A 23,688-nucleotide genomic window follows, 5' to 3' on the forward strand; every position below is an offset into this window, starting at 1 on the left:
GAAAAAGAACATGAACCTGCATTTACATTTACAAAGTAATGTAGTGTGTATCTTCAAGCCTGCTATACCTTCCAGTATAATATCTGGATTTTTTGTTTTAATTACGTAGACGTCGTATAGACGGCGTATAGACGGCGTATAGACGTCGTATAGATGTAAAGACGATGTATCATTTACCCGCTTGAACAGGCGATCCACAGGCGATTAAAATACGACTTTAAAAAAACAAACGCTATGTTAACCAGATGATACGTTCTTTAGCAGACGTCTCCGCAATTTTAATAAAAATTTTGAACCATATATAAAATTCCCAAACATGTAGTGTAGGCAAGAAATACCCAAACCCACAATAATAATTAGATTTATGGTAAAGTGGAAACAAAGAAAATATAATATATATCCATGGTCCATGTAAACAAATTAGGTTTTAGAGAAACTTATGGAACTCACGCCATCTCAAGTGCATGGATGAACTGAGTACTAAGCAATTCTCAATTGTCAGTCTTTTGGCCTGGTTCTCCGATGTGTCTCGAATCGTTGGATTTCTACATTTCTGGTATTAACATGTCTTGTTTTTTTTTTCCCTCCTGTCCTAGGCTCCCTCATGCCTTCTTTCCTCTCAGCACAGTAATTGAAGAGACTGACGCTGAGATTCCCATAGAAACTTGTCCTGAATTGGATACAGACATGAGTGCGTCTCATGTTGGTGTACTGAGCACCACGTTCACTCTGAGGCCCAAAGTGTCTCAGAAAGAACGGGAAGAAGGCAAAAAAGTGCACAAGGTGTCCCTGGTAAAAGACAGCAGCTCCACAAACAGCTCTGAGCTTCATGGAGGCTTTGGAGATGAATTCGAAAATGGCATTACAAGTGACACCATGGACGGTAGAACCAGACTTGAGACAGCCAAAGAATGGAGCCCAAAGCACAATGAGTACCAGGCTTTCGAATCGAGATCTTTAACAGCCAGGTCTGAGAACGAGGTGTCAGGTGGCACACACCTGTATTCTTCATTCTCCAGCAGCTCAGCGTATGAACCAAACGTGCACTCCTCCCTCTCCTTCTCTTCTGAACGAGAGTGGGAAACCCTCCCCTCTGCCGTATCCTTGGACACAGCTGGTAGTCACGGTAACACTACCTGGTGGAATGCAAAGAGCGAAGTCCAGGTTAACAGCGAGAGCGAGTCAGGTGGGAGGAGTTGGGAGGGGCTTGCTGAACCTGCTGAGGAGACTGAGATGAAAAGTGACAGAGGAATAACAAACACAGACTCGTATTACAGCACAGAGGAGACAGACGGACTCTTCTCCGGCATCTTTAAGGCGACTCGTGTGGACCTTTCCTCGAGTGACGCTGATCAAGAAACCTCAACAGTCAGCTCTCCACATGAAATAGACACCCTGGTGGACACCCTGAAAAGCATGGCGCCTCCCATTCGACATCGGCCTCAACGCGGCTCCAGCCTGTCTTTCTTGTCTCTGCCACCGATTGTTGAAGATGCCACCAGCACTGCTGCTTTTGAGGATTTCAAAACCTCCCATCCGGCCTCTCCAGCACCTGCCGAACCTCTCAACAACCTGCTGCCTGATCTGGGGTTCAGCTGGACCACTCCAAAAGATATGTTTTCTCCTCTGACAATGATGAACATGCTAAAGGAGCAGCAGGGTCAGGAACCTCAGGGACGCTCTGTTACCTTACCGCAAAGAGCTTCAGCTCTCAGTAGCATCGTCATGCGTAAGAGCTCACTTCCCAACCTCAACCTGGACGAGGGAACTCAAGTTAACGGTTTTGTTGGAACCTCACGCCTGGACAGCAGCCTGCTGTTTTCCAATTATCGTTCCGAACAGAAGGATGAAAGCGGCAAGCCAGCAGGTCGCCTGTCTCTTTTCCGAGCAGCCTCATTGCCTGAGGTTAGCTCCGGACATGACTACCTCAGCAAGCTTTCCAAAGGACCGGACTCGCTGGTGTTATCAGGGTCCACTCATGATCTGTCCTTCCTCACCTCACCCCCAAGCTCCCTTCCAGGGGTGATCGATACATCTCGTATGAGCAAGAGCCCTCTGGTCATCCACAGTCCCACTTCTGAGGGTCCTACCTCCAACAGCACACTTTCAGTGTTGCACAGCCCTTCACCAGAATCATCGTTTAAACCCCCAAGCCTGCAACGCAGCCTCAGCATCGGCTCGCCTGTCCATAATGGCCTTGGAAACAATTTCGGCTTCCCCCAGGAGCCTGGACCGGACAGGAACCTACTGGCCAAGTACAAAGCCTTCCCAGATGCCTATGTAAGTAGTGTTTGAAATTTTAGATATTAACAATGCCAAGTGAAGCTGTTGCAAAGTGTGGCACTAATTGAGTTTTTGGAAGCAGATCAGTGCTTGCTTTATAGTTCATGAGTCACAGGGTATCATCTAACTGTGTAAAATTTTGAGATGTTTTGGGACTTTCCTTTTCCTCTAAAACAAGGTGCTGCAGTGAAACTGTAGAGCACAGGCAGTGAAAGGTCACAGAACACAGAACACCTCAGAGACAGAGCATTACAATGGAGTCTCAGAGACTCGTATCCATTACTGCACACCTCATGCAGTATTCACATTTCTCCTTTTCTTCTAAAGCGGGCTAGCTCTCCTGTCGTCCTGTCTCTCCCAGCGCTAGATAGATGCCTGCATCGTAAAAAAGTGGAACAAGAGCTCTTCAAACAAACATGCACAATCTTTCCTGCTTGAACAGTTTAGTTGTTTATTAGCATTAGGAATCTCTTGCTCATGTCACTGCTTCCTCGCAGGTGAGATACGGATGTAAGGGTAATAAAAATACCCCGAGGTCAGAAATTGGCGGTAATTCAGGCACACTTTTCTTATTACTACTTTTTTTTTTTTTTTTTACACGTGCATCCTGTAATTTATAAATTATTTTGTCATGCTCTAGCACGTCATCATAAAACATTATTATCACCTGGTTGTGCTCAGCTCGAGGTGTGATGTAAACACTCTCCTGCTCTTCCCCCTAACAGCAGATTAGTGTGCATTGTTTTGGCTTTTTTGACCCAAACGTCCTGTGAAACTCTGAAGTTTTACAAAACAAGAGTCCCATGATAGCATTTAGAAATAAAAAACACATTTTCTATTATTATTAGAAATTATTTGAAATAAAAACATTTTATAATAATTATTATTACTACTTCTAATTTTAAACAATTTAGATTTTATAAAAAGAAAAACAGCAAACAAGGACAAATACTGTATAAAGAATGTATAAAATATATAATATAAATGAATCAGTGCATAAAAATCTATAATTTTTTTAATTACACTGATACTGATTTGAGGACGGGGCTATACGCGCGCTTGATTGATGATGTCATTAAATCCAATAGAACTTGCATGCTAATTTGGTTAGCTAGCTCTGCATCTCAGCTGGTTGTCATGGAAACACTGAAACCTATTTTGAACGTAATTTGACTGTCAAAAATTAAGAAAGCGAGGACGTAAATTTAGACTCGTGAGCTAGTTTACTTACCTCAGCTAGCTAATTTCACTCGTTTTAGCTCTTTTAGGAAGTCAGGGACAGAGGGAGGTTCTTCAGATGTTTTGCGTTCTCGTGTATGTTTATAGACTCATCGCAGGGTTTGTTGGCCCACAGATGTGGTTTGTGTTCTAGTGCAGTTCTGCGTGTCATATTTTCAGTTTTATTTCATGTGTAATTTATCTTGCACAGGAACGCTAATAAAAACAAACAAACAGGTTTGACAGAGCAGAGTCTGAAGGTTTCTGGAGAATTTCTATAGTGTGGGTTTGTGTAATGTTTATAATCACATACTGGAAACTTGTGTAAAAGAGCACAAGAGATGTGGGGAGGAATTTTTTATTTTTTTAATTAATAGTTTTATTTTTATTCAGTGTTGTATAATAATCGAGACAGGCCGTGTGTCTGATCGTGCTAGAACACACACCCAGGCGTGACGGAATGAACCAGGTGAGAAATTATTAAAAATCATTACACGCAAGTCTGTGCACATTCGGCATGTTCCTCCCCTCGGGCTCTGTTCACCCCCACGCTCTGTGTGTGGATGTGTGACTTTACCTGTAATTATAAATGGACCATAGAAAGTGCTGTTAGTGTGTAGTCACCTGAAGTCAAAGTGTGTAGTCACCTGTAGTCCTGAAGCACTGCTGCTGTTGGGAGTCATGGGAATCAGCTTGGTTCCCACTCGTCATTCACAGTACACTCGTTCATTTGGCAGGCGTTTTTATCCGGGGCCATTTGCAAGTCAAGCAGAATCTAATCGCTTCACCCGTATTCGCTCGAAGGGACGAGCAACGACATTGCGGCCCTGCAAAGACATTGTTTTTGTTGTCATGTGAAAACCAGCAGGAGACGTGAAGAACAAAAACATCGTCCTGAAAAAGAGCGCTAATGTGAAAAGCTCCTCCTGATCTACTGCATATCACTGAATAATATCAGCTAAATGCACTCAGACATGCCTCTGTGTTTCATAGTAGCTCCGAACAACATGGAGAAAAATAACACAGGGAGAGCAGATTTGGGAAAAGAGCTCCTCGGGGGTTTCTCAAGGGTTCTTTAAGAGTTCTTAGCCCTTAAGGAGAGTCTTACATGGATTTTAAAGCAATTTCCCTCTGGGATTAATAAGGTTCTTTAAATCTTTCAATGTTGAATTGAAACAATCAGTGATAGGAAAGCACTTTGTTGGTGATTTATAAAAAGGTAATTTTGTGAGTGTATTTTTTTTAGAAAACAGGTTGTTTAAATTGCTAATTAATTCAATTCATTTTAGTTTTATTTGCATAGCGCTTTTAACAATTGCCATTGTCGTAAATCACCATTAAGGATTATTAGCTTAAAAAACAAAAGGTTATACTTGTTACCTTGGAATTCTTGGAAAAGAGAACCAATCTGCTATTTATTCATTTATTTATTATAATAAATAAAACCGCTATGTGCCCTAAGTCTACAGGAATAGGCTTCAGGGTCCTCTCATGACCCTCTACATGGGACAAGTGCTGTAGAAGATGAATGATTAAATTACTCACTTGTAAATCCCTGTTTATGTTTTTAAAAGCAAATCAGAATTTGCTAGTATTCAAATAGACCTAAAATGTGCCCCGATGGGATAAAAAGGACAAAGAGGCCTTGCACACTATAATGAAGACAATGAAGTTCCCTCTACCTACTTTATAAAAGTATCAAAGAACAAATGAGGAGCAGGGTTAAAATGTAAAAACATGCATTTATTAAGTTCATACTGAACGCATCCTTTGCGGTTCTCAACGCGTCTCTCATGTTGTCACCGATTAACTATCACGTGCATGATCACGAGTTCTAATTAGACTGAACAGAGTTGTTACTATGTCGGATTAGATCGCACTGCGCTCTTACAAGGCGCTTATCACATTCTCACTAATGTGGATGTCATTGCGCCCGGCGGGTTTGGTATAAATACTGAGGAATCGGCTTCAGTGTTTATATTAAATTCTCTGGCAGCTCCACATCAAGTGAGATAAAATTACATCCAACACTCGTTTCTACTGCATTCCTTTTGGATTCTTACTTTGTTTACCCAGTTTTTTGCAGACGTACTGGGAGCATGGCTCAGCTTGACGGAGGCCTTGAACTCACTATTGGTCCTAAGTGTGGCTCATTTTAATGGTGTTTTATCCGAGCCTGTCAGTAAATGTGCTGTGGAATGATTTATGCGTGTGGAATTCCTCCACAGCTTCTGTTTAAGTCTCACTGTGAGCTTTAAGAAAACCCAGTTTTACCAGATTGTAATCCAGAGGTCATGTGATGGCCAAGTTTGTACGTTTTGCGTTTGGAAACACGTTTTAATCAAAGAGGCGGGCGGTGTATAGTTTCTGAGTTCTAGCCCTCACTCCTGCTTTCGTAACCATGGGTTAGTGGTTGAGTGTTAGAGAACACACAGCCTCTCCTTATTAAATCAAACACATGCACACACGTACAGTACTGTACACAGACACACAGGCATTAGTCATTCATATATACTGTGTAAAATAGTGAGTGTACAGTAAGCATTTAAAGATGTGACCTGGCACAAATGTGGCTGAGACACATTTTCCAAAGTTTTCCAAAAATAGGTGTATTTTTTCTGATTAATGATATAAAGTCCAAGAAAAATCCATTTCAGTTCCACATTATGGCAGTACATGATATGGGTGAATAATTATGCACAGCACTAAATTATACGTACATAAAAACACATGTAATAATGTATTAAGTTACATGAATGAGTTTACAAATGTATGCTCCTTTACTGAGTCATATATGAAAGGACTGAGCAGTGGTCCATTTCTGTAAAAAAACAAAAGTTTAATTATACCTTGTGAAGATGCTGTTTGTCAGGTTTGTGTGTAAAGTCTCTAAGTCTGACTCTGAATATTCCTTCTGCAGCTCACGAAACAGAAGGAACACGGCAAACTGAACCCTCGACCTGGAAAGGTGAGTGTAATGACTAACCACCATGAGTCTGCACAAGTAAACCCCGCACCTCTGTAAACTAACCCCCACACCTCTGTAAACTAACCACCGCATCTCTGTAAACTAACCACCGCATCTCTGTAAAGTAACCCCCACACCTCTGTAAACTAACCCCCACACCTCTGTAAACTAACCCCCACACCTCTGTAAACTAACCCCTACACCTCTGTAAACTAACCCCTACACCTCTGTAAACTAACCCCCACACCTCTGTAGACTAACCCCTACACCTCTGTAAACTAACCCCCCCAACTCCTTAACCACCTTTAATCTCTTTGTAAAGTAACCACCGCACCTCTGTAAACTAACCACCGCACCTCTGTAAAGTAACCCCCACACCTCTGTGAACTAACCCCTACACCTCTGTAAACTAACCCCTACATCTCTGTAAAGTAAACCCCACACCTCTGTAAACTAACCCCCACACCTCTGTAAACTAACCCCCACACCTCTGTAAACTAACCCCTACACCTCTGTAAACTAACCCCCCAACTCCTTAACCACCTTTAATCTCTTTGTGAAGTAAACCCCACACCTCTGTAAACTAACCACCGCATCTCTGTAAACTAACCCCTACACCTCTGTAAACTAACCTCCACACTTATGTAAACTAACCCCCACACCTCTGTAAACTAACCCCTACACCTCTGTAAACTAACCCCCACACCTCTGTAAACTAACCTCCACACTTCTGTAAACTAACCCCCACACCTCTGTAAACTAACCCCCACACCTCTGTAAACTAACCCCCACACCTCTGTAAACTAACCCCTACACCTCTGTAAACTAACCCACACACCTCTGTAAACTAACCACCGCACCTCTGTAAAGTAACCCCCACACCTCTGTGAACTAACCCCTACACCTCTGTAAACTAACCCCTACACCTCTGTAAACTAACCCACACACCTCTGTAAACTAACCCCCCACAACTCCTTAACCACCTTTAATCTCCTTGTAAAGTAAACCCCACACGTCCGTAAACTACCCCCCACACCTGCGTTAACTATCCCCCAGACCTCATTAAACTACCACCATACCCTGCACCTCTTTAAAAAGTAACCCCCACACCTCTGACTTTATTATTATTTGTAGTTTAGGAAAACACATGAAGTATTAATGTTGAATGCTGTTATGATGCTTAATAGCATCTGAATACCATTTTAAAATTAATATGTTCACTTTACATTCATTATTTTTTTTTATGATTTCCCCATTTGACCTTTAAAGCAGTAACGTTTCTTTTACAGATCACTTCCCAAACACACTACTTTAGTCGTGACCAACCCTAAATTAAAGACCTGTTTTTACAAGCCGATCATCTCTGCTTTCTACGGTGTCATTAGCGTCCCATGCTTTAACTTAAGGGCGCCTCCCACTCATGATCTGTTTACTTTGGGTAAAGCATTTTTACATACCAGTGATTTAAAAGTAAACACACCCACATTGTTTGTGGATAATTAGGGAAACCTGTAGTATATAAAAAACATATTTTACATTATTACATTAACATAATTAAAAAATTAACATAGTTTTAGATTACTGTAATTAGACAGTTTAGCTGATTTATTGTATAAAAAAATAAAATAAATAAATAAACAGATGTAGATTCAGATTTGGATCCCTCATGATGGGCTAGCCATGCAGGACCATAATCAGCAGCAGCGAGGGATTCGCTTGTGGGGAGAGAGAGAAAGAGAGAGAGAGAGAGAGAGAGAGATTATTACGAACGCTTTTGTCCTCTAATGCTTTATAAAGATGTGCAGTAACAGTGATAGCTCTCTCTCTCTCTCTCTCTCTCTCTCTCACTCTATCTCTCTCTATCTCTTTTTTTTTGTTATGAGAACTAAAATCATTCTTGAATCGTGTGATCTATATTTTACATCTGTTAAAATCAGGCCATGGGGTGTCGTCAGTCCTGTTAGTCGAGGTGCTGGTTTTAGTTTGATCTTCATCTGCAGCCGTATCCTGAACACCTGGTGCATTATGGGGCGTGTCAGGGTGGGAAGGCAAATGATCTTGCACCAGTAATTTTATATAAAAATCTTCAGGGGGTAATATTGCTGCTTCTTTATTAGTTTCCTGAATAAAAATGAAGGACAGCCGTCACATAATGTAGTGGAGTAGAAAGAACGATATTTTACTTAGAAATGTGGTGCGTGGTGTTAAAGTTCTAAGTCCCTCAAAATCTACAAGGTAAAGTTTTTTTTATTAAATTATGTTTAATTTGTTATTGTCCGTAACTGAAGAAAGAATTAAAAAAAAAAAATTATGTAATTTGAGTGCAGCACTTACATTTATAGTGATTTTCACTAGAATTTACTGACTACCCTGAGATATTAGTGTGTCCTCGAATTTTGGAAAAAGATCCATATGACATGATAAGATAATGCAGGCCGATTGAGAGATATGACTTCATCTTGACAAAATCTGCATTAATCATTATTATATATAAAAATAATAAAATATAAAAACCTGCTTTGTCATGAATGTCACAAGTTTTTGCATGTTCCAGATAATGCAAAAGTAAACACACCCACACTGTCCACAATTAAGCTAAATCTAGATAAGAACAGAAATTATCAAAATTTTTTAGTCATGTGAATTATAGCTTATGGTAATTTTTAAGTTCAATACATACCACATAATGATGATGATGATGATAAACAAGGCTGTTTTAATAATAATTACATTTTTTAATAATTACATTTAATAATAATAACATCACATATTTATATATTAACCCCCATAAGTAAACATATTCATCAAAAATTATAAAGATGACACAGCACGTGCGTGTACCATTTTGGTTTGTCCCCTTGGAAATATCTGAAAAGTTTTCATTTGGATCTCTTTAAAACCTGGGTCCTGAGACTGTGTGCTGGTTTACAGGTGCTCACGCTGCTCATGGTGGCAGGAGCTGGTACTGCAGCTAAGTGTTTCTTCTTGATCATGGTCTGAGTTTTAGGATTTCAGGTTTTGATAAACACTCCTGTTTTTTATTTGTTAGATGTTTATATACAATCGTCCAGGACGACGTGGGCAGAGGATCGAGGTGAAAGGAGATGTGATGGACGCTACAGAGTGGGAGTTTCCAGAAGCCATCTCTTTTAAAGTGGTTCGAGGAGGGTAAGGATCGAATATCTCTCTTTTTCTTTTACATAGAATTATTATTCTATTATTATAATATAACTTTTACAACTTTTATTGATTATTTAGTGTCTCGTGAAAGAGGAAAGTTATTGGTCTGTGTATCTTTTACTAGAGGTTGTGATTACCTTTGTATTTATTTAAATTTTACAACCTCCAGTAAACATTCAGATACACATTTACACACTACAGGTAATTTGGGAACATCAATTAACCTAATTTGCATGTCTTGGAAACCGAAGTACCCAGAGGAAACCCACCAAGCAGACCCTGGTGGTTCAGGGCGGTAGTGCTAGACATTAAGTCAGTGTGCAAGTTGTGTGTGTAAGTTATCATAACAGCTGTATAAACGGCAATAAAACGTGTGTGTTATGATTAGTTTATGAGGCTCGTGAAGAGACAGATGAGGTGATGAGGATGTAAATAAGTGTTTTAATCAGGATGTTTTAGAGCTATGTTACACTGGATGGACTGAAGTCGCAAAAAACAAAAATTTGCACTAAACCTTGATTTGTGTGAGTTTTTAGACAAAAAATATTATTTACAAATGTTTATTTATTTCTTTATTATAATGTCTATGTGTAGTGAATAACTAATTAATAGTTGATTTATTATTTTTTTAATTATATTTTTCAAAACAATCTGTATAATATATTATAAAAATTTAAAAGCCAAAAAGATTGCGTGAGTTGTTTGTTATAAATGATCTCATAGTCACTCTTCATATTATAATAATAAATATAATATAATATAATAACTCTGCATAATAGTTTAATGCCTTCCTGTTATTTATTGAACAGTAAATTGTGTCATTCATAGTTTATTAATTTAAACTTTCCGGTGAATAAAGTGAAGTGATAAAGTTTAATGAAGTAAATATTTGTCACAATAAATGAATCCTGTGCTGTAGCTGGGTTTTATACGAGAAGCCGGACTTTAAAGGAGAGAAGGTCGCACTAGATGAGGGAGACATCGAGCTGACGAATCCGTTCAGACCCCCAGAGGACGAGGTGAGAGCTGAGCAGAACGCAGAGCAGGAGAGCGGAGAACCCAATCATGTGGAACCGAGACGCTTCGTCATTGGGTCACTGCGCAGAGCAGTGAGGGTACGAAACACACACACACACACACACACACACACATTCAATAAGGAATGTGTTTCTTTTACTTGACGTTTTTAGTTTTTAATTTGCTTTGATGAATATTCACAAGTGGGTGGAGCCAGTGCATAAAGATTGATTTAATACTTGCAGCCTTGACAGTAACTTTAGGTCTCCTTTGTGTAATATTGTTTCCAATATATTGTTAAGTTAAGCCTTTATTTGCCACATATACATTACAGCACAGTGAAATTCTTTCTTCACATATCCCAGCATAACTGGAGTCAGAGCGCAGGGTCAGCCATGATACAGCACCCCTGGAGCAGTTAGGATTAAGGGCCTCACTCAAGGGCCCAACAATGGCAACCTGGCTGGGGCTCGAACTGCTGACCTTCCAATCAGTAACTCGGTTCCTTAACCCTCTGAGCCACCACTGCCCCTATTGTATACATATTGTATGTAATATAGCTAAAAAAAAAAAAATAGTGAAGAATTTTTTTTTTCTTTTTTCTCCTTTATAATTGTTAATAAATTTTTCATACATTATAAATCCAAACTTGTGGATACAGAAAGTGACATCTCATTAAACATTAATTCAATAATTAATGTTTAATTATTAAACTTCACATGCACGCACACACACACACACACACACACACACACACACAAACAACTTTTAAAGTTTGCACACTGCCTTGTCTCTCTAATGAGAAACAGAACTTAGGATTTGATTTCAAACTAATTACAGTGGAACCTCGTATTACGAGTAACGCAGTTTGCGAGTGTTCCGCAAAGATTTTTAATTAATTTTGACTTGGAAAACGAACAAGTCTTGGTTTACGAGTACCGAGTATCATGTATCATGCATGCGATTCTTGTTTTGCCGCCAAGCATCACGTGATCACAAATGAGCCAACGTTTTTTCTCTCTCTTGCGCTGTGGAATTGTGGGTAATCGTCTCCCCTTCTGGGTCTTAGTGCTCGTCTCTTACTGGTATAATCAACATCCATGCACGCGTGTATTTTTTTACTATAACACTGTGACCACGTGTGTGTAAAACATATTTTATTTTGTGTCTGTATGCGTGTGTACAGCGCGTGTGTAAAGCAAAAGCAAGTCTCATTAGAGAGGTTAAAGATCCATTTTCTCTCTCTGTATTAACCTGCTCTTTGTGTCTGTGTGCATGCGTGTCACACACACACACACACACACACACACACAGAGCCCTCCTACTTTCGCCTTCACAGACACACACACACACACATTCTTTCTCTCTGCTCTACTTAGAAACACTGCTCTGTCGAGATTCTTTTCAAAGAAAAAAGTGCAGGTTAATTTGTTTTATTTTTACTTTACAGCAGTGATTTCGTTAGTGTGTCGCTCAACTGAGTGTCATTACAGAGATTTCTCGTTTATTTTTCCAATAAAACTGTGTTTCCGTTGTGTGTGTGCGTGTGTGTGAAAAAAGTGGAGGAAGAGAAACTGCGTAAAATGAAAAGGGGGAGAGCGGAAGGGGCTCCATACTTTAGCTTCACACACACACACACACACACACACACACACACACAGCCCCTGCGCGCACAAATGGAAACACTGTAAATCTGTCTGGATTTATTTTTCCTTTTTTTAAAAGTAAATTTCAGGTTAATGTGTTTTATTTGTACTTTATATTTTGTATTAATTATTTTATGTATTTATTTTTTGGGGCCATGGTACGAATAATGTGAGTTTCCATTATTTCTTATGGGAAATTTTAATTTGGTTAACGAGTGTTTTGAAATACGAGCCTGCTTCTGGAATGAATTATGCTCATAATCCAAGGTTCCACTGTGTATTTTATTTTAAATAGAAAAAGAAAAAAAAATTATGACATTTAATGCAGAAAAAAGGGAACAAGTAAACACATCTTTTCCTTTGATTAGTCATGTATCACAGCCCTATTTAACGACTCCATATTTGTGATGTTTTTTTTTCTGACATCATATGTGTGGCTCTCTCAGGACTACAGCGTTCCTGAGATCTGTCTCTTCCCCGAGGAAAACGCAGAGGGGAAAAAAGTGATCTTCAGGGACACATCGGATGACGCCCGTATCTACGGCTTCCCCATTAAAGCAAACTCCATCATCATCAACGCTGGCGTGTAAGTCACGATCATGATGCAGGAACACTCTATAATTTAAAATGTAGGACAGGAATGTTTCTTTAAGATGGAAGAAGATGTGTCTTAATCAGAGAGAAGGTTTATCCAGAGGACTGAATGCTTTATAAATGAACCGAAGAATAAAGTTTCTCTGGTAGTGAGGAGATGAGCTCAAGATTGGGTTCCCTTGACAGTGATTTCCTTGAAGATGAGACTATATTTTATTGATTCATTTGCAGATTAAAAGCGTTATAAAAGCTGCTGTACAAACATTATGATTTTATGATTTAGTGTCTCATGACTTCGTTAAATCGGCTCAGAGTAGCTGTGGCAGCTTAATACACATATTTATTTATTTATTTATTTATCGTAGAAATGAAACAATGTTTCCATTGTCAGTTCGTCTTTTCTCTCCCTGAGAGAACAATCTGGCAACCTCAGTGATGCGAACTACACACAGTATGATGTAAATTAACTGGAGCGCAGAAACTCCACCCAAGCAGCTGCGTAACTCGACTCTGAACACCAGGAACTTTCCTCAAGTGAACACTAAACTAACTCAAATATGGATCGTTTTACTTAAATGACTCGACTCACTGAAGGAATCACTTGCACGTCACTATTAGTGAATCACTCAGGCAGTTCTCTCCCTCTCTCTCTCTCTCTCTCTCTCTCTCTCTCTGTGTTATAGGTGGCTGGTGTATGGTAGTCCGTTTTTCCAGGGTATCCCGCGGGTCCTGGAGGTCGGAGGCTTCTCGAATCCGGCTGCCTGGGGCGTCACGAATCCCTATATAAGCTCCCTGCATCCTCTTAAAATAGTAAGTGTGTCATAGTGTAAAACATGTCTATGATGTGTATCTCGTCCGAACGCAGAGTTCACAGAGTTTCGTTTGTGCTTTAGGGAGAGCCGAAAGTGGAGAGACCCAACGAGCCGAAAGTAAGACACTGGAGTACCATCACAACTCATGCATTATTTTTTACAATATGTATTGTGTGTGCATCTGTGTGTGTAGGAGTGTATCTGATGTTCTGTGGTGTTGTTTAAATTCTCAGCTGGTTATCTATGAGAAACCGTATTTTACTGGGAAAAGCCGAGAGATTTACACCAACATGAGAGACTTCATATCCAGAATAGACCAGCAGCAGAAGGCCTTCATGTACAGCGTCGGCTCCTTGAAAGTCATGGGTGGCATGTGAGTGTGTGTGTGTGTGTGCGTGTGTGTGTGTGTGTGTGTGTGTGTGTTGATGAAAGAGTTTTACCCAGTTTTACTTCCTGTCCTGTTTAGTTGTCTTGTGTTGCACAAGTCACTCACAGTATCGCTAGTGGGCGTGGCCTGTTTTGTAATTTCCCGCTGGTTGCTATGTTTTCATTGGCTAGTATCAAATAATAAAATTTCACCAGTTTGATGTAAAAATCTAAACAATTTCATAAGAAAATAAAATAATGGATCAGATTGATGCTGAGTCTCCTAACAACCTAATGAACCCAAAACACATTTTGGTGGCTCTTCTTTTGAAAACTTCTTCCCTAATTGGCAGTTGAACCCTTACTGGTGATCTGTTTCGGGTAAATAAACACAACGAGTTTCAGAGTCTCATTCCTAATCAACTGTGACTAGGAAAAAAACCGGCAGCTAACAAACAGTTTCTTAATAGACTTTGCAAATTCCCCATTTCAGATGGCCCCGCCCCCTTTTTTTGTTAGCCCTGCTTTTTGATTTTTTTTTTCTAGCTATAAATACAAGACAGCTAAATATACATGCAGTATTTAACACCATGATTACATAAATCTTGCGCCCCCTGTTTGCTACGAGTGGTACTGCATGTATGTAAATGTCTGCTTTTTTGTCATTACATTGCGTAAACAATATAATTTATTAACATATTATTTTTAAAACCATAAGTGATTAATTCTCTTCTGAAATTTACACAAAGTTTTACATCATGCCCCCCTCTTTCTCTCTCTCTCTTTCTCTCTCTCTCTCTGTGTCAGATGGGTGGGTTATGAGAAGGAGGGATTTGGTGGGAATCAGTACCTTCTGGAGGAGGGCGAGTACCACGACTGGCGGGCATGGGGGGGCAGTGACTCCGAACTGCGTTCGGTCCGGGTCATCCGAACTGTAAGTGACAATTGTGCAGCACAAATACACACTCAGACAAACACACATTCAGATTCCTTTTAGTAAGCTGTACTGGTTAAAGGTTTGAGCAGTTAGCATGCTAAGCTGCACACACATACACACAGGCCTATATTCATCGGTTCTTGCGATAAAACGATGACATCATAGATGTAGGTACAGACCCTCACAAGCGGTCAGAGGCTGTGATGTACTGAAGCGCTGCTGGTGTGCAGGACCTGAGCGACCCCATGGCGTTGCTGTTCGGGATTTCGAGTGGGGAGGTGGAGGAAGAGGGCATGTTCGAGGTGACGGAGGCCGTTCCCGATGTGGAGCCGTTCAATTTCACCACAATGACGCGCTCGATCCACGTACTCAGTGGAGCGTAAGTGAACATGAAGCACGTTGTTATGTTACACTTGTAAGCAGCGGCTTAAGTGCGTAGGTATTTAACCATGGCTGTTCTCTGGTTGACAGGTGGGTGGCGTACTCTCACGTGGATTACTCAGGAAACCAGTACGTCCTGGAGAAAGGCTTCTACAACACCTGTGCGGACTGGGGCTCGGGAGATAACCGGATCTGTTCCATCCAGCCCATCCTGCCCGTAATGAAACACTCTGAGACGCTGTTATGATCTGCTAGTTTTAACATGTGTCGCATTCAAACACCAGGCGTGTTCATAAACACTACATAGTAAAAGTAAAATAAGTGTATAGTGGTATAGATGATGAGAATCATAATGAAAAATGGGAAAAAAGGTTTTTCCTTGTGTGTGAAAACTTTAAAAAATAGAGCGTGGCTTATAAATAATAAGTTGCTAATACAGAGTATGATGCTAATCGTGCGGTGTGCTAGCGTATACTGTCATGAACTGAAACCTGTTTTCTCCATTACTAATCAATTTGTGTGTGTGTGTGTGTGTGTGTGTGTGTGTTTCAGGCCCTGGCTGATTCTGTGCCTTCGCGCAGCGAGGTTGGTTGACATGTAAACTACTAAACTATGGGGGGGGGTTGATTAATTTTGACAGTAATACAGCTGGAGATCACATGTTTATATTAAAATTATTAATGCACTCATTTTAAGTTAAGAAATGTTCCAATTTCTATAGCAACAGATTTGTTATATGGACCTGCACATCAAATGCTCCAGTGAAACATGACAAGATGTTTATTTAACACAACAAGCTTTTTTTTCTCTAATTAACTAATTAAGGCTGGCGAAGGAAAGAGTGTTTGTAGCTGCTATGTTTAGTGAGAACGTGTTAGACCAATAAAATACTTCACAGTAACCAGCGTCAGGAAGGTGGGAGTCACTCTGGACTCGGTGATGTATTGTTGTCTCCCCGCTGTAGCTGCTGTTGTACACGGAGCCGAATTTCCAGGGGACGTGTCAGGTTCACTGTGAGAGCGAGGAGTTCCTGCCTCAGAGCCGAGGGGTGCAGTCCTGCAGGGCGGTGGGAGGAAGGTCAGTTTTCAGTTTCTCCCACAATTCCATGATGACCTCACGGAGACCAGCGGGAATGGGTCTGAAATTCCAGATCAAGTCCTATAAAGTCGGATTTCCAGCCGTAGTTTGGAAACTGCATTTAAGTCGAGACGCTAATTATAAAATAATATACAGTACTGTATATATTATATAATATATAATATGAATGCACTCATTTTAAATTATAAAATGTTACAGAATCTAAGGCAACAGCTCAGTTATATGGACCTGTCAATCAAATGCTCCAGTTAAACAGTTTGGAAAATTTAAATTGAAAGGCTGATTATGAAATGCTGATCAGATCACTATTTACAGCTAATCTAATGAAACGTGTATGGGGCAAAAGTTTATAGAGACACGAACGCTTAATAATTCCTCTGATGACAACCTTTATTTTGCGACGATATAGTGACCACAGTCGTCATTATCTTACCTTAGCTAGTATTAGCATAGCATTACAGATGTTGCAGACAGCATGCTACTCTCAGCAGCCAAGTTCCCAGAATTCCAGTTCAGTATTATGACACAGAAATGACATTAAAACATCATGTAAAAACATTAAGTGCCTACTCTAACTCGAGCCTCATCAGCTCTTTCTGTTGCTTTGTGCGTATGCGTTAAGTGTGTGTAGCGTGTGTGTGAAGTGTGTGTAACGATTAACGATTAGCCTTTGCTTTGTGTCTCGTAGCTGGGTCCTGTACGATGGGGACAGCTTCTCGGGGAACCAGTACGTTCTGTCTGAAGGAGATTACGCTAATCTCACCAGCATGGGCTGCGCCATTAACTGCATCCTGAGATCTGTTAAACCCGTCCCGATCGTGAGTCGAGCTCTCTCTGTTTCTGTTCTTCTCATCTTTAAATACAATTAAGTGACATGTGAAATATACAGCTAAATCTACTGTACTACAAGAGTTTAGGAGTGACAGTGAGGACTTTGAATGTTGGGACCATGACAGGGAAGGGAATAGAGTTGGTTGATATGATGCAGAGAAGGAAGGTGGATATACTGAGGTGGAATGGTAGCAAGGCTAGAAGCTAAGGATCAGGGTTCAAGTTGTTTTACCATGGTGTGGATAGGAAAAGAAATGGAGTAGGAGTTCTTCTGAAAGAGTTTGTAAGGAATGTTCTGAAGGTAAAAATAGTATCAGACAGGTTGATGAGTCTGAAGCTGGAAATTGATGGTGTGATGTTGTTAGTGGTTCTGTCCCACAGGTAGGATGTGAGTTAGAAGAAAAGGTGAAATTCTGGAGTAAGTTCGATGAAGTGATGCAGAGCATCCCCAGAGGTGAGAGAGTGGTGATTGGTGCAGACATGTTGGGGAAGGGGACAGAGGTGATGAGAATGTGATGGGTAGGTTAGGTCTTTAGGACAGGAATGTAGAAGGACAGATGGTGGTGGACTTTGCAAAGAAGATGGAAATGGCAGTAGTGAATACTTTCTTCCAGAAGAGGCAGGAACATAGGGTGACATATAAGAGTGGAAGCAGAAGCATTTCGACGTTGGAATCTAAAAGAGATTAGTGACTGCAAAGTGTTGGTAGGGGAGAGTGTAGCCAGACAACACAGAATGGTGGTGTGTAAAATAACCCTGGTGGTGAGGAAGGCGAAGAGGACAAAGGCAGAGCAGAGGACAGAGTGGTGGAATTTAAAAAAAGGAGAATGTTGTGCAGTTTTCAGGGAGTTAAGACAGGCTTTGGTTTGTGAGGAGGTGCTTCCAGTTGATTGGACAACTAAAGCCAATGCGATCAGGGAGACAGGTAAGAGGGTACTTGGACAAGGAGACTTGGTGGTGGAGGAACGAGGAAGTCCAGAAGTGTATACAGGGAAAGAGCCTAGTTAAGAAGAAGTGGGACTCTGAGAGGACTGAAGAGAGTAGACAGGAGTACAGGGAGATGCAGAGTAAGGTGAAGGTAGAGGTGGCAAAGGCCAAACAAAGAGCATATGAGGACTTGTATGCTAGGTTGGACAGTAAGGAGGGAGAGGTGGATCTGTGCATGTTGGCGAGGCAGAGAGATAAAGAGATGTGCAGCAGGTTAGAGTGATTCAAGATAGGGATGGAAATGTACTGACAGGTGCCATGAGGGTGATGGGAAGATGAAAGGAGTACTTTAAGGAGTTGAAGAATGAGGAAAATGAAAGAGACCGAAGAGTAGAAGACGTGACTGTGAGGTGAGAAGGGCGTTGAAGAGGATGAAGAGTGGAAAGGTCTGTGGAGGTCTGGAAGTGCTCAGGAGAGGTGACTGTAGAATTTCTGACTAGTTTGTTTACTGATATTTGGAAAAGTGAGAGGATTCCAGAAGAAAGGAGGAGAAGTGTATTAGTGCCGATCTTTAAGAACAAGGGAGATGTGCAGAGCTGTGGCAATTACACAGGAATAAAGCTGATGAGCCATACAAAGAAGCTTTGGGGAAAAGTAGTGGAAGCTAGATTAAGGGCAGAGGTGAGCATTTGTGAGCAGCAATATGGTTTCCTAGAAAGAGTACAGGAGATGCAGTATTTGCTTTGAGAATGCTGATGGAGTACAGAGAAGGTAATAGGGAGCTGCATTGTGTCTTTGTAGATTTAGAGATAAAGAGATTTAGTAATGAGGTATGAGAGGTGTAAGACAGTGGTGAGATGTGCTGTAGGTGTGACAGAAGAATTCAAGGTGGAGGTGGGCCTACATCAAGGATCAGCTCTAAGCCACTTCTTGTTTGCTCTGGTGATGGACAGGATGACAGATGAGGTTAGACAGGAGTCTCCATGGACAGTGATGTTTGCAGATGACATTGTGCTATGTAGAGAGAGCAGGGAAATTGGAGGAAAATTTGGAGAGGTGGAGGTACACTCTGGAAAGCAGAGGAATGAAGTTTAGCCGTCGAGACAAAGAAAAGATACATGTGTGTGAATGAGAGGAACCCAAGAGGAACAGTGAGGATACAGGGAGCAGAGGTAAAGAGGGTGCAGGACTTTAAGTACTTAGGTTCAATGGTCCAGAGCAACAGAGAGTGTGGAAAGAAGGTGAAGAGGCGGGTACAGGCAGGTTGAAACGGGTGGAGAAAAGTTTCAGATGTGTTGTGTTATAAAAGAGGATCAGCGAGAATAAAAGGAAAGGTGTACAGGACAGTGGTGAGACCAGCGATGCTCTACGGCTTAGAGACAGTGGCACTGAAGAAAAGGCAGAGTTGGAGGTAGCAGAGCTGAAGATGTTGAAGTTCTCTTTGGGAGTGACAAGGATGGATAGGATCAAGAATGAGTTCACCAGAGGGACAACCCATGTTAGATGTTTTGGAGATAAAGTCAGAGAGGCCAGATTGAGGTGGTTTGAAAATGTTTAGAGGAGAGATGGTGAATATATCAGTGGAAGGATGCTGAGGTTGGAATTGCCAGGCAGGAGGTCTAGAGGAAGACCAAAGAGGAGATTTATGGATGCAGTGAGGAAGGACATGTTGACAGTTAGTTGTGGTGAGAGAAGAGGAAGCACAGGTTAGAGTAAGATGGAGGCAAATATTTCGCTGTGGCGACGCCTGAGAGGGAACAGCCGAAAGCCTAAGAAGTTTAGTTGAATGTACAGTAGTTTATATCATTTATCTACCTATACTCACATATAATACCTTTTTTCTATACTGTTAAATTTCTGTATGTTGCTATTTATTTTATTTAAGAGATCAACAGGTACGTCATTGTTTTTTTATTGTTTGTTGTTCTAGTATGAGCCGATATAATTTATTTAATACACCCTCTTGTGGTACGACTATAAAGGTGTCTATAAATACTAGATTCTTCATTTATTTCAAATTAGTACAATTAGATTTTTGCATATGGATCTCAAACAGTTATTCTCAGTCCTACAGGACAGAACATTTAAAATATACTTTTGTGATATATTATACTTGTGACACAACCATTATTATATTTAAAAATGTTTAAAATGAATAAATATTTGCATGGAAGTGAGCACATGTTCCCTGTTTCTGTGGTTGATTCCTGCTAACCAGCTCTTCACGGTGCCGGCCATCTCTCTGTTCGGTTTGGAGTGTTTAGAAGGACGCGAGGTCTCCTTGGAAGAAGAGGTGTTGAGTATGACGGCAGGAGGGTTTAATCCTCACTTCCTGTCTGTGAGGGTTAATAGGGGCTGGTAAGTGTGTGTGCGTGTGTGCGTGCGTGTGCGTGTGTGTGTGTGTAAAAGTGTAAAATAGTATGTATTAATGTAATGTGTCTTTTCCGGTAGCTGGGTGCTATGTGAGTATAGTAACTACAGGGGGCGCCAGTTCCTCCTCGAACCCATGGAGATAACAAACTGGCCCAAATTCAGCTCGCTCACTTCCATCGGCTCCCTGTACCCGATCCGAGAGGTGAGAATTAACAGCACATGCTAGTCTAAACAGTATATAACATCACTGTGTTGAAGATGCCGTGTTCCCAGTGCATTATAGGAATTCCTCAGGTATTAATAGTATAGATCTACAGCTGTGTGTGTGTGTGTGTGTGTGTGTGTGTGTGTGTGTGTGTGTGTGTGTGTTTGTGCACATGTGCAGAAGAGACGAGTCTTCCGGATCCGCTATAAGGAGAGCGGACTCTACATGTCGGTGCAGGGCGCAGTGGACGGCTTGAAGACGGGACGTGTGGTAGTGTCGCAGAACGTGGAGGCTCAGAGCGACGTGTGGTTCTATCAGGGCGGCCTCATCAAGAACAAGGTCTTTAACATCGAGAACTATGAGATTTCTTTCTCCAACAGTCTTTCTCTCTAATCGTCTCCCTCCAGTACAAAATGTCTTGTCTAATCATCTCATTCTAAGCGTATCCGTCTGTCTCTCTCTAATCATCTCCTTCTCTCTAAAGGTCTCGTTCTAACTCCCTCTACCCATCTCTCTCTCTAGTACAGTGTGTGTGTCTCCCTCGAATTGTCCTAATAAAATCATCTCTCTCTCTCTCTCTCTCTCTCTCTGTCTGTAGTTGGCACAGACAATGAGTCTGCAGGTCGTGGGTAATGTGGAACCAGGAGCGAAGGTGGTTTTATGGTCAGAAACCCGAAATCCTGTTCAGACTTGGAGCGCCAAACTTGACGGCCCCATCTCTAGCCTCACATTCCCCGACCTGCTGCTGGACGTCAAGGGTAAGATGGAGACGGGGCGTGGCGGGATTAACATTTTTTGTTAATAATCACTTAAGCGCTAATATCAAAGTCAGACTGGATGTTTTTCATCATCTGGGAGACGAATAAACTATCTATCATCTGGTGACTGTTTATGCAGCATGGTCAGGAGCAGTGTAGAATGCTTAGTGACCTCTGCTGTCTACAATCTGCATTGCAATGAAAAAAAAATCATATTATCCCTTCTTTGAAAAAAATAAAATAAAGCAAAAATGATGTAGATTAACCACAGTCTTAATTGTTTTTTTTTTCAGGTGGTAAAACGTACGATAAGGAGCATGTGATTGTTCGGAATGAGACTGAAGACACGCCCACTCCTCTATGGGACATAGAGATCATTTAAGACCTGCCCTTTTAACAGTCACTTTGACCTTTATTTAATATTTATTCTGTCAGCTAACACGCCACATTCACAGCTCATGAAGGTGCAGTTTTACATTATGTCTTTCATTTTTAATATTATGATGTCTGTCCACATGGGGGAGCCCAAGAGTTAACAAACAAACTCCATTTTAAAAATCTCCATCTTTTTGTCAAAGGAATTTATAAAAAAAAAAAAAAAAAAACATGTACAATTATTATAATGGGAATGTAACATGGCACCAAATAGTTTAAATTTAGCAGTTTGTTTTTCAAAAGTTATGAACAAGTATTACAGTAAACCACACAGCATTATAATAAACATGCTAATTCCTAAGACACCAGCATTGCTAGCATCAAAGTAAACATGCTAACACATGAACTAGCATTAAAGTTAAAAATAAAAACACCTGAAGCAGTATTATATTAACATATGCTAACTCTTAAAATACTAAATCAACCATGCTAACACACACCCTGCTATTACAGCATAAACAGCCTAAACCATGAGCTAGCATTACTGTAAACTCACGTTCACTAAAATTACAAATAAACTAAATAAAAAGGAATGTAAAGATAACTTTACATGTACTATCATTAGAGTAACTAACCTAACAAAAACAACATGAATGTAATTAGCATTAACATAATAACACTTAGCTGACTTTGCATGCTAACACACATAGCGCTTTTGTAAACAGCCTGTATAACTAGCACATGCTTTAATATGGTCATTTCTGACCTGCGTTACATTAAAATGGCTCTAGAAGTGTCTGTCTATACTAGATTCCTCATTTATTTCAAATGAAAGTACAATTATAGTCACGCAGATAACTAACTCATGAATTAGCGTGATAAATGGGATAATCATGATTAATTATTATTTGTGTTTCTTTACATAGCCATCATAGAGCAGATAAAGGCTACAAGTTGTGAAATTAGCATATGTTGCTATGCTAACTGAACACACTCTTCCTGTTCTTATTGCGTTAGCATTACATCGAGCTCGAGCGAGGTACGCCTCAGAGCCACATGCCGGACATTTTTATTATTTCTGGGTTGTTTTTCATTATCTTTTTCACAGTTGGCTCATGTTGTTCTACCACTCACTGCTTAGCAACAATTTCCGTTACATCAGTCTTAGCTTTGAACTGTTTAGCAGCTAAGACTGCAGTTAAGTTAATTGTGCTAAGTGTGCATACTAACAATGTTAAGTTCCTAAACTTTTTATTTAGATTTATAAATAAAAGAACTTGGAGGTCACCTGAGGTCAAGGCAGAAAGGTGGCGAAAGCCTGAAAAACTTTTCCTGAGCAGTTTTTTGCTGGAACAAAAGCGAAAAGCTCAGAAACTATTTTACTTTTTTTAAAACAGACTTTGTTTATTTAACACTTTACAATGCTTTATTATGTGGATTTTAATGAAACAGTTTTATTGTTTAACTTGTAAATGTCATATTAATAAGGAGGACACTTACTTTAACAATAATGTCTATTCTAACTGGTGTGTGTGTGTGTGTGTGTGTGTGTGTGAGGGAGAGAGAGAGAGAGACAGAGAGAGAGAGAGAGAATTACATTAAATGCCAAATGACATGTTATTTTCAATATTCTGTAACTTTTATTTTTTAAAGTGCAGTGTGTGTGTGTTTGTTAATGGGGAGTGGATTTAATTTGTAAAATAAAAATAAATGACACAG

At 40.4% G+C, this 23,688-nt stretch overlaps 1 protein-coding gene across 1 annotated transcript in view; it reads left to right on the forward strand.

Moving 5' to 3' along the window:
* crybg2 (crystallin beta-gamma domain containing 2) overlaps window positions 1–22,864 on the forward strand; it is a 49,302-nt gene extending 26,438 nt beyond the window's left edge. The window contains exons 4-22 of the mRNA XM_053514328.1: window positions 597–2,280; window positions 6,422–6,469; window positions 9,519–9,637; window positions 10,569–10,764; window positions 12,759–12,898; window positions 13,590–13,716; window positions 13,800–13,835; window positions 13,952–14,091; window positions 14,892–15,018; window positions 15,252–15,400; window positions 15,493–15,619; window positions 15,955–15,987; window positions 16,367–16,479; window positions 17,189–17,318; window positions 20,477–20,616; window positions 20,710–20,833; window positions 21,017–21,175; window positions 21,435–21,594; window positions 21,888–22,864. Coding sequence (XP_053370303.1) covers window positions 597–2,280; window positions 6,422–6,469; window positions 9,519–9,637; window positions 10,569–10,764; window positions 12,759–12,898; window positions 13,590–13,716; window positions 13,800–13,835; window positions 13,952–14,091; window positions 14,892–15,018; window positions 15,252–15,400; window positions 15,493–15,619; window positions 15,955–15,987; window positions 16,367–16,479; window positions 17,189–17,318; window positions 20,477–20,616; window positions 20,710–20,833; window positions 21,017–21,175; window positions 21,435–21,594; window positions 21,888–21,976 — 3,841 coding nt within the window. The 3' untranslated portion in view covers window positions 21,977–22,864. The remainder of the gene's footprint in view (window positions 1–596; window positions 2,281–6,421; window positions 6,470–9,518; window positions 9,638–10,568; window positions 10,765–12,758; window positions 12,899–13,589; window positions 13,717–13,799; window positions 13,836–13,951; window positions 14,092–14,891; window positions 15,019–15,251; window positions 15,401–15,492; window positions 15,620–15,954; window positions 15,988–16,366; window positions 16,480–17,188; window positions 17,319–20,476; window positions 20,617–20,709; window positions 20,834–21,016; window positions 21,176–21,434; window positions 21,595–21,887) is intronic.
* Window positions 22,865–23,688: the final 824 nt, after the last annotated feature.

Source organism: Clarias gariepinus, chromosome 16 (assembly GCF_024256425.1).
Source record: "Clarias gariepinus isolate MV-2021 ecotype Netherlands chromosome 16, CGAR_prim_01v2, whole genome shotgun sequence".
NCBI classification, from domain to species: Eukaryota; Metazoa; Chordata; class Actinopteri; order Siluriformes; family Clariidae; genus Clarias; species Clarias gariepinus.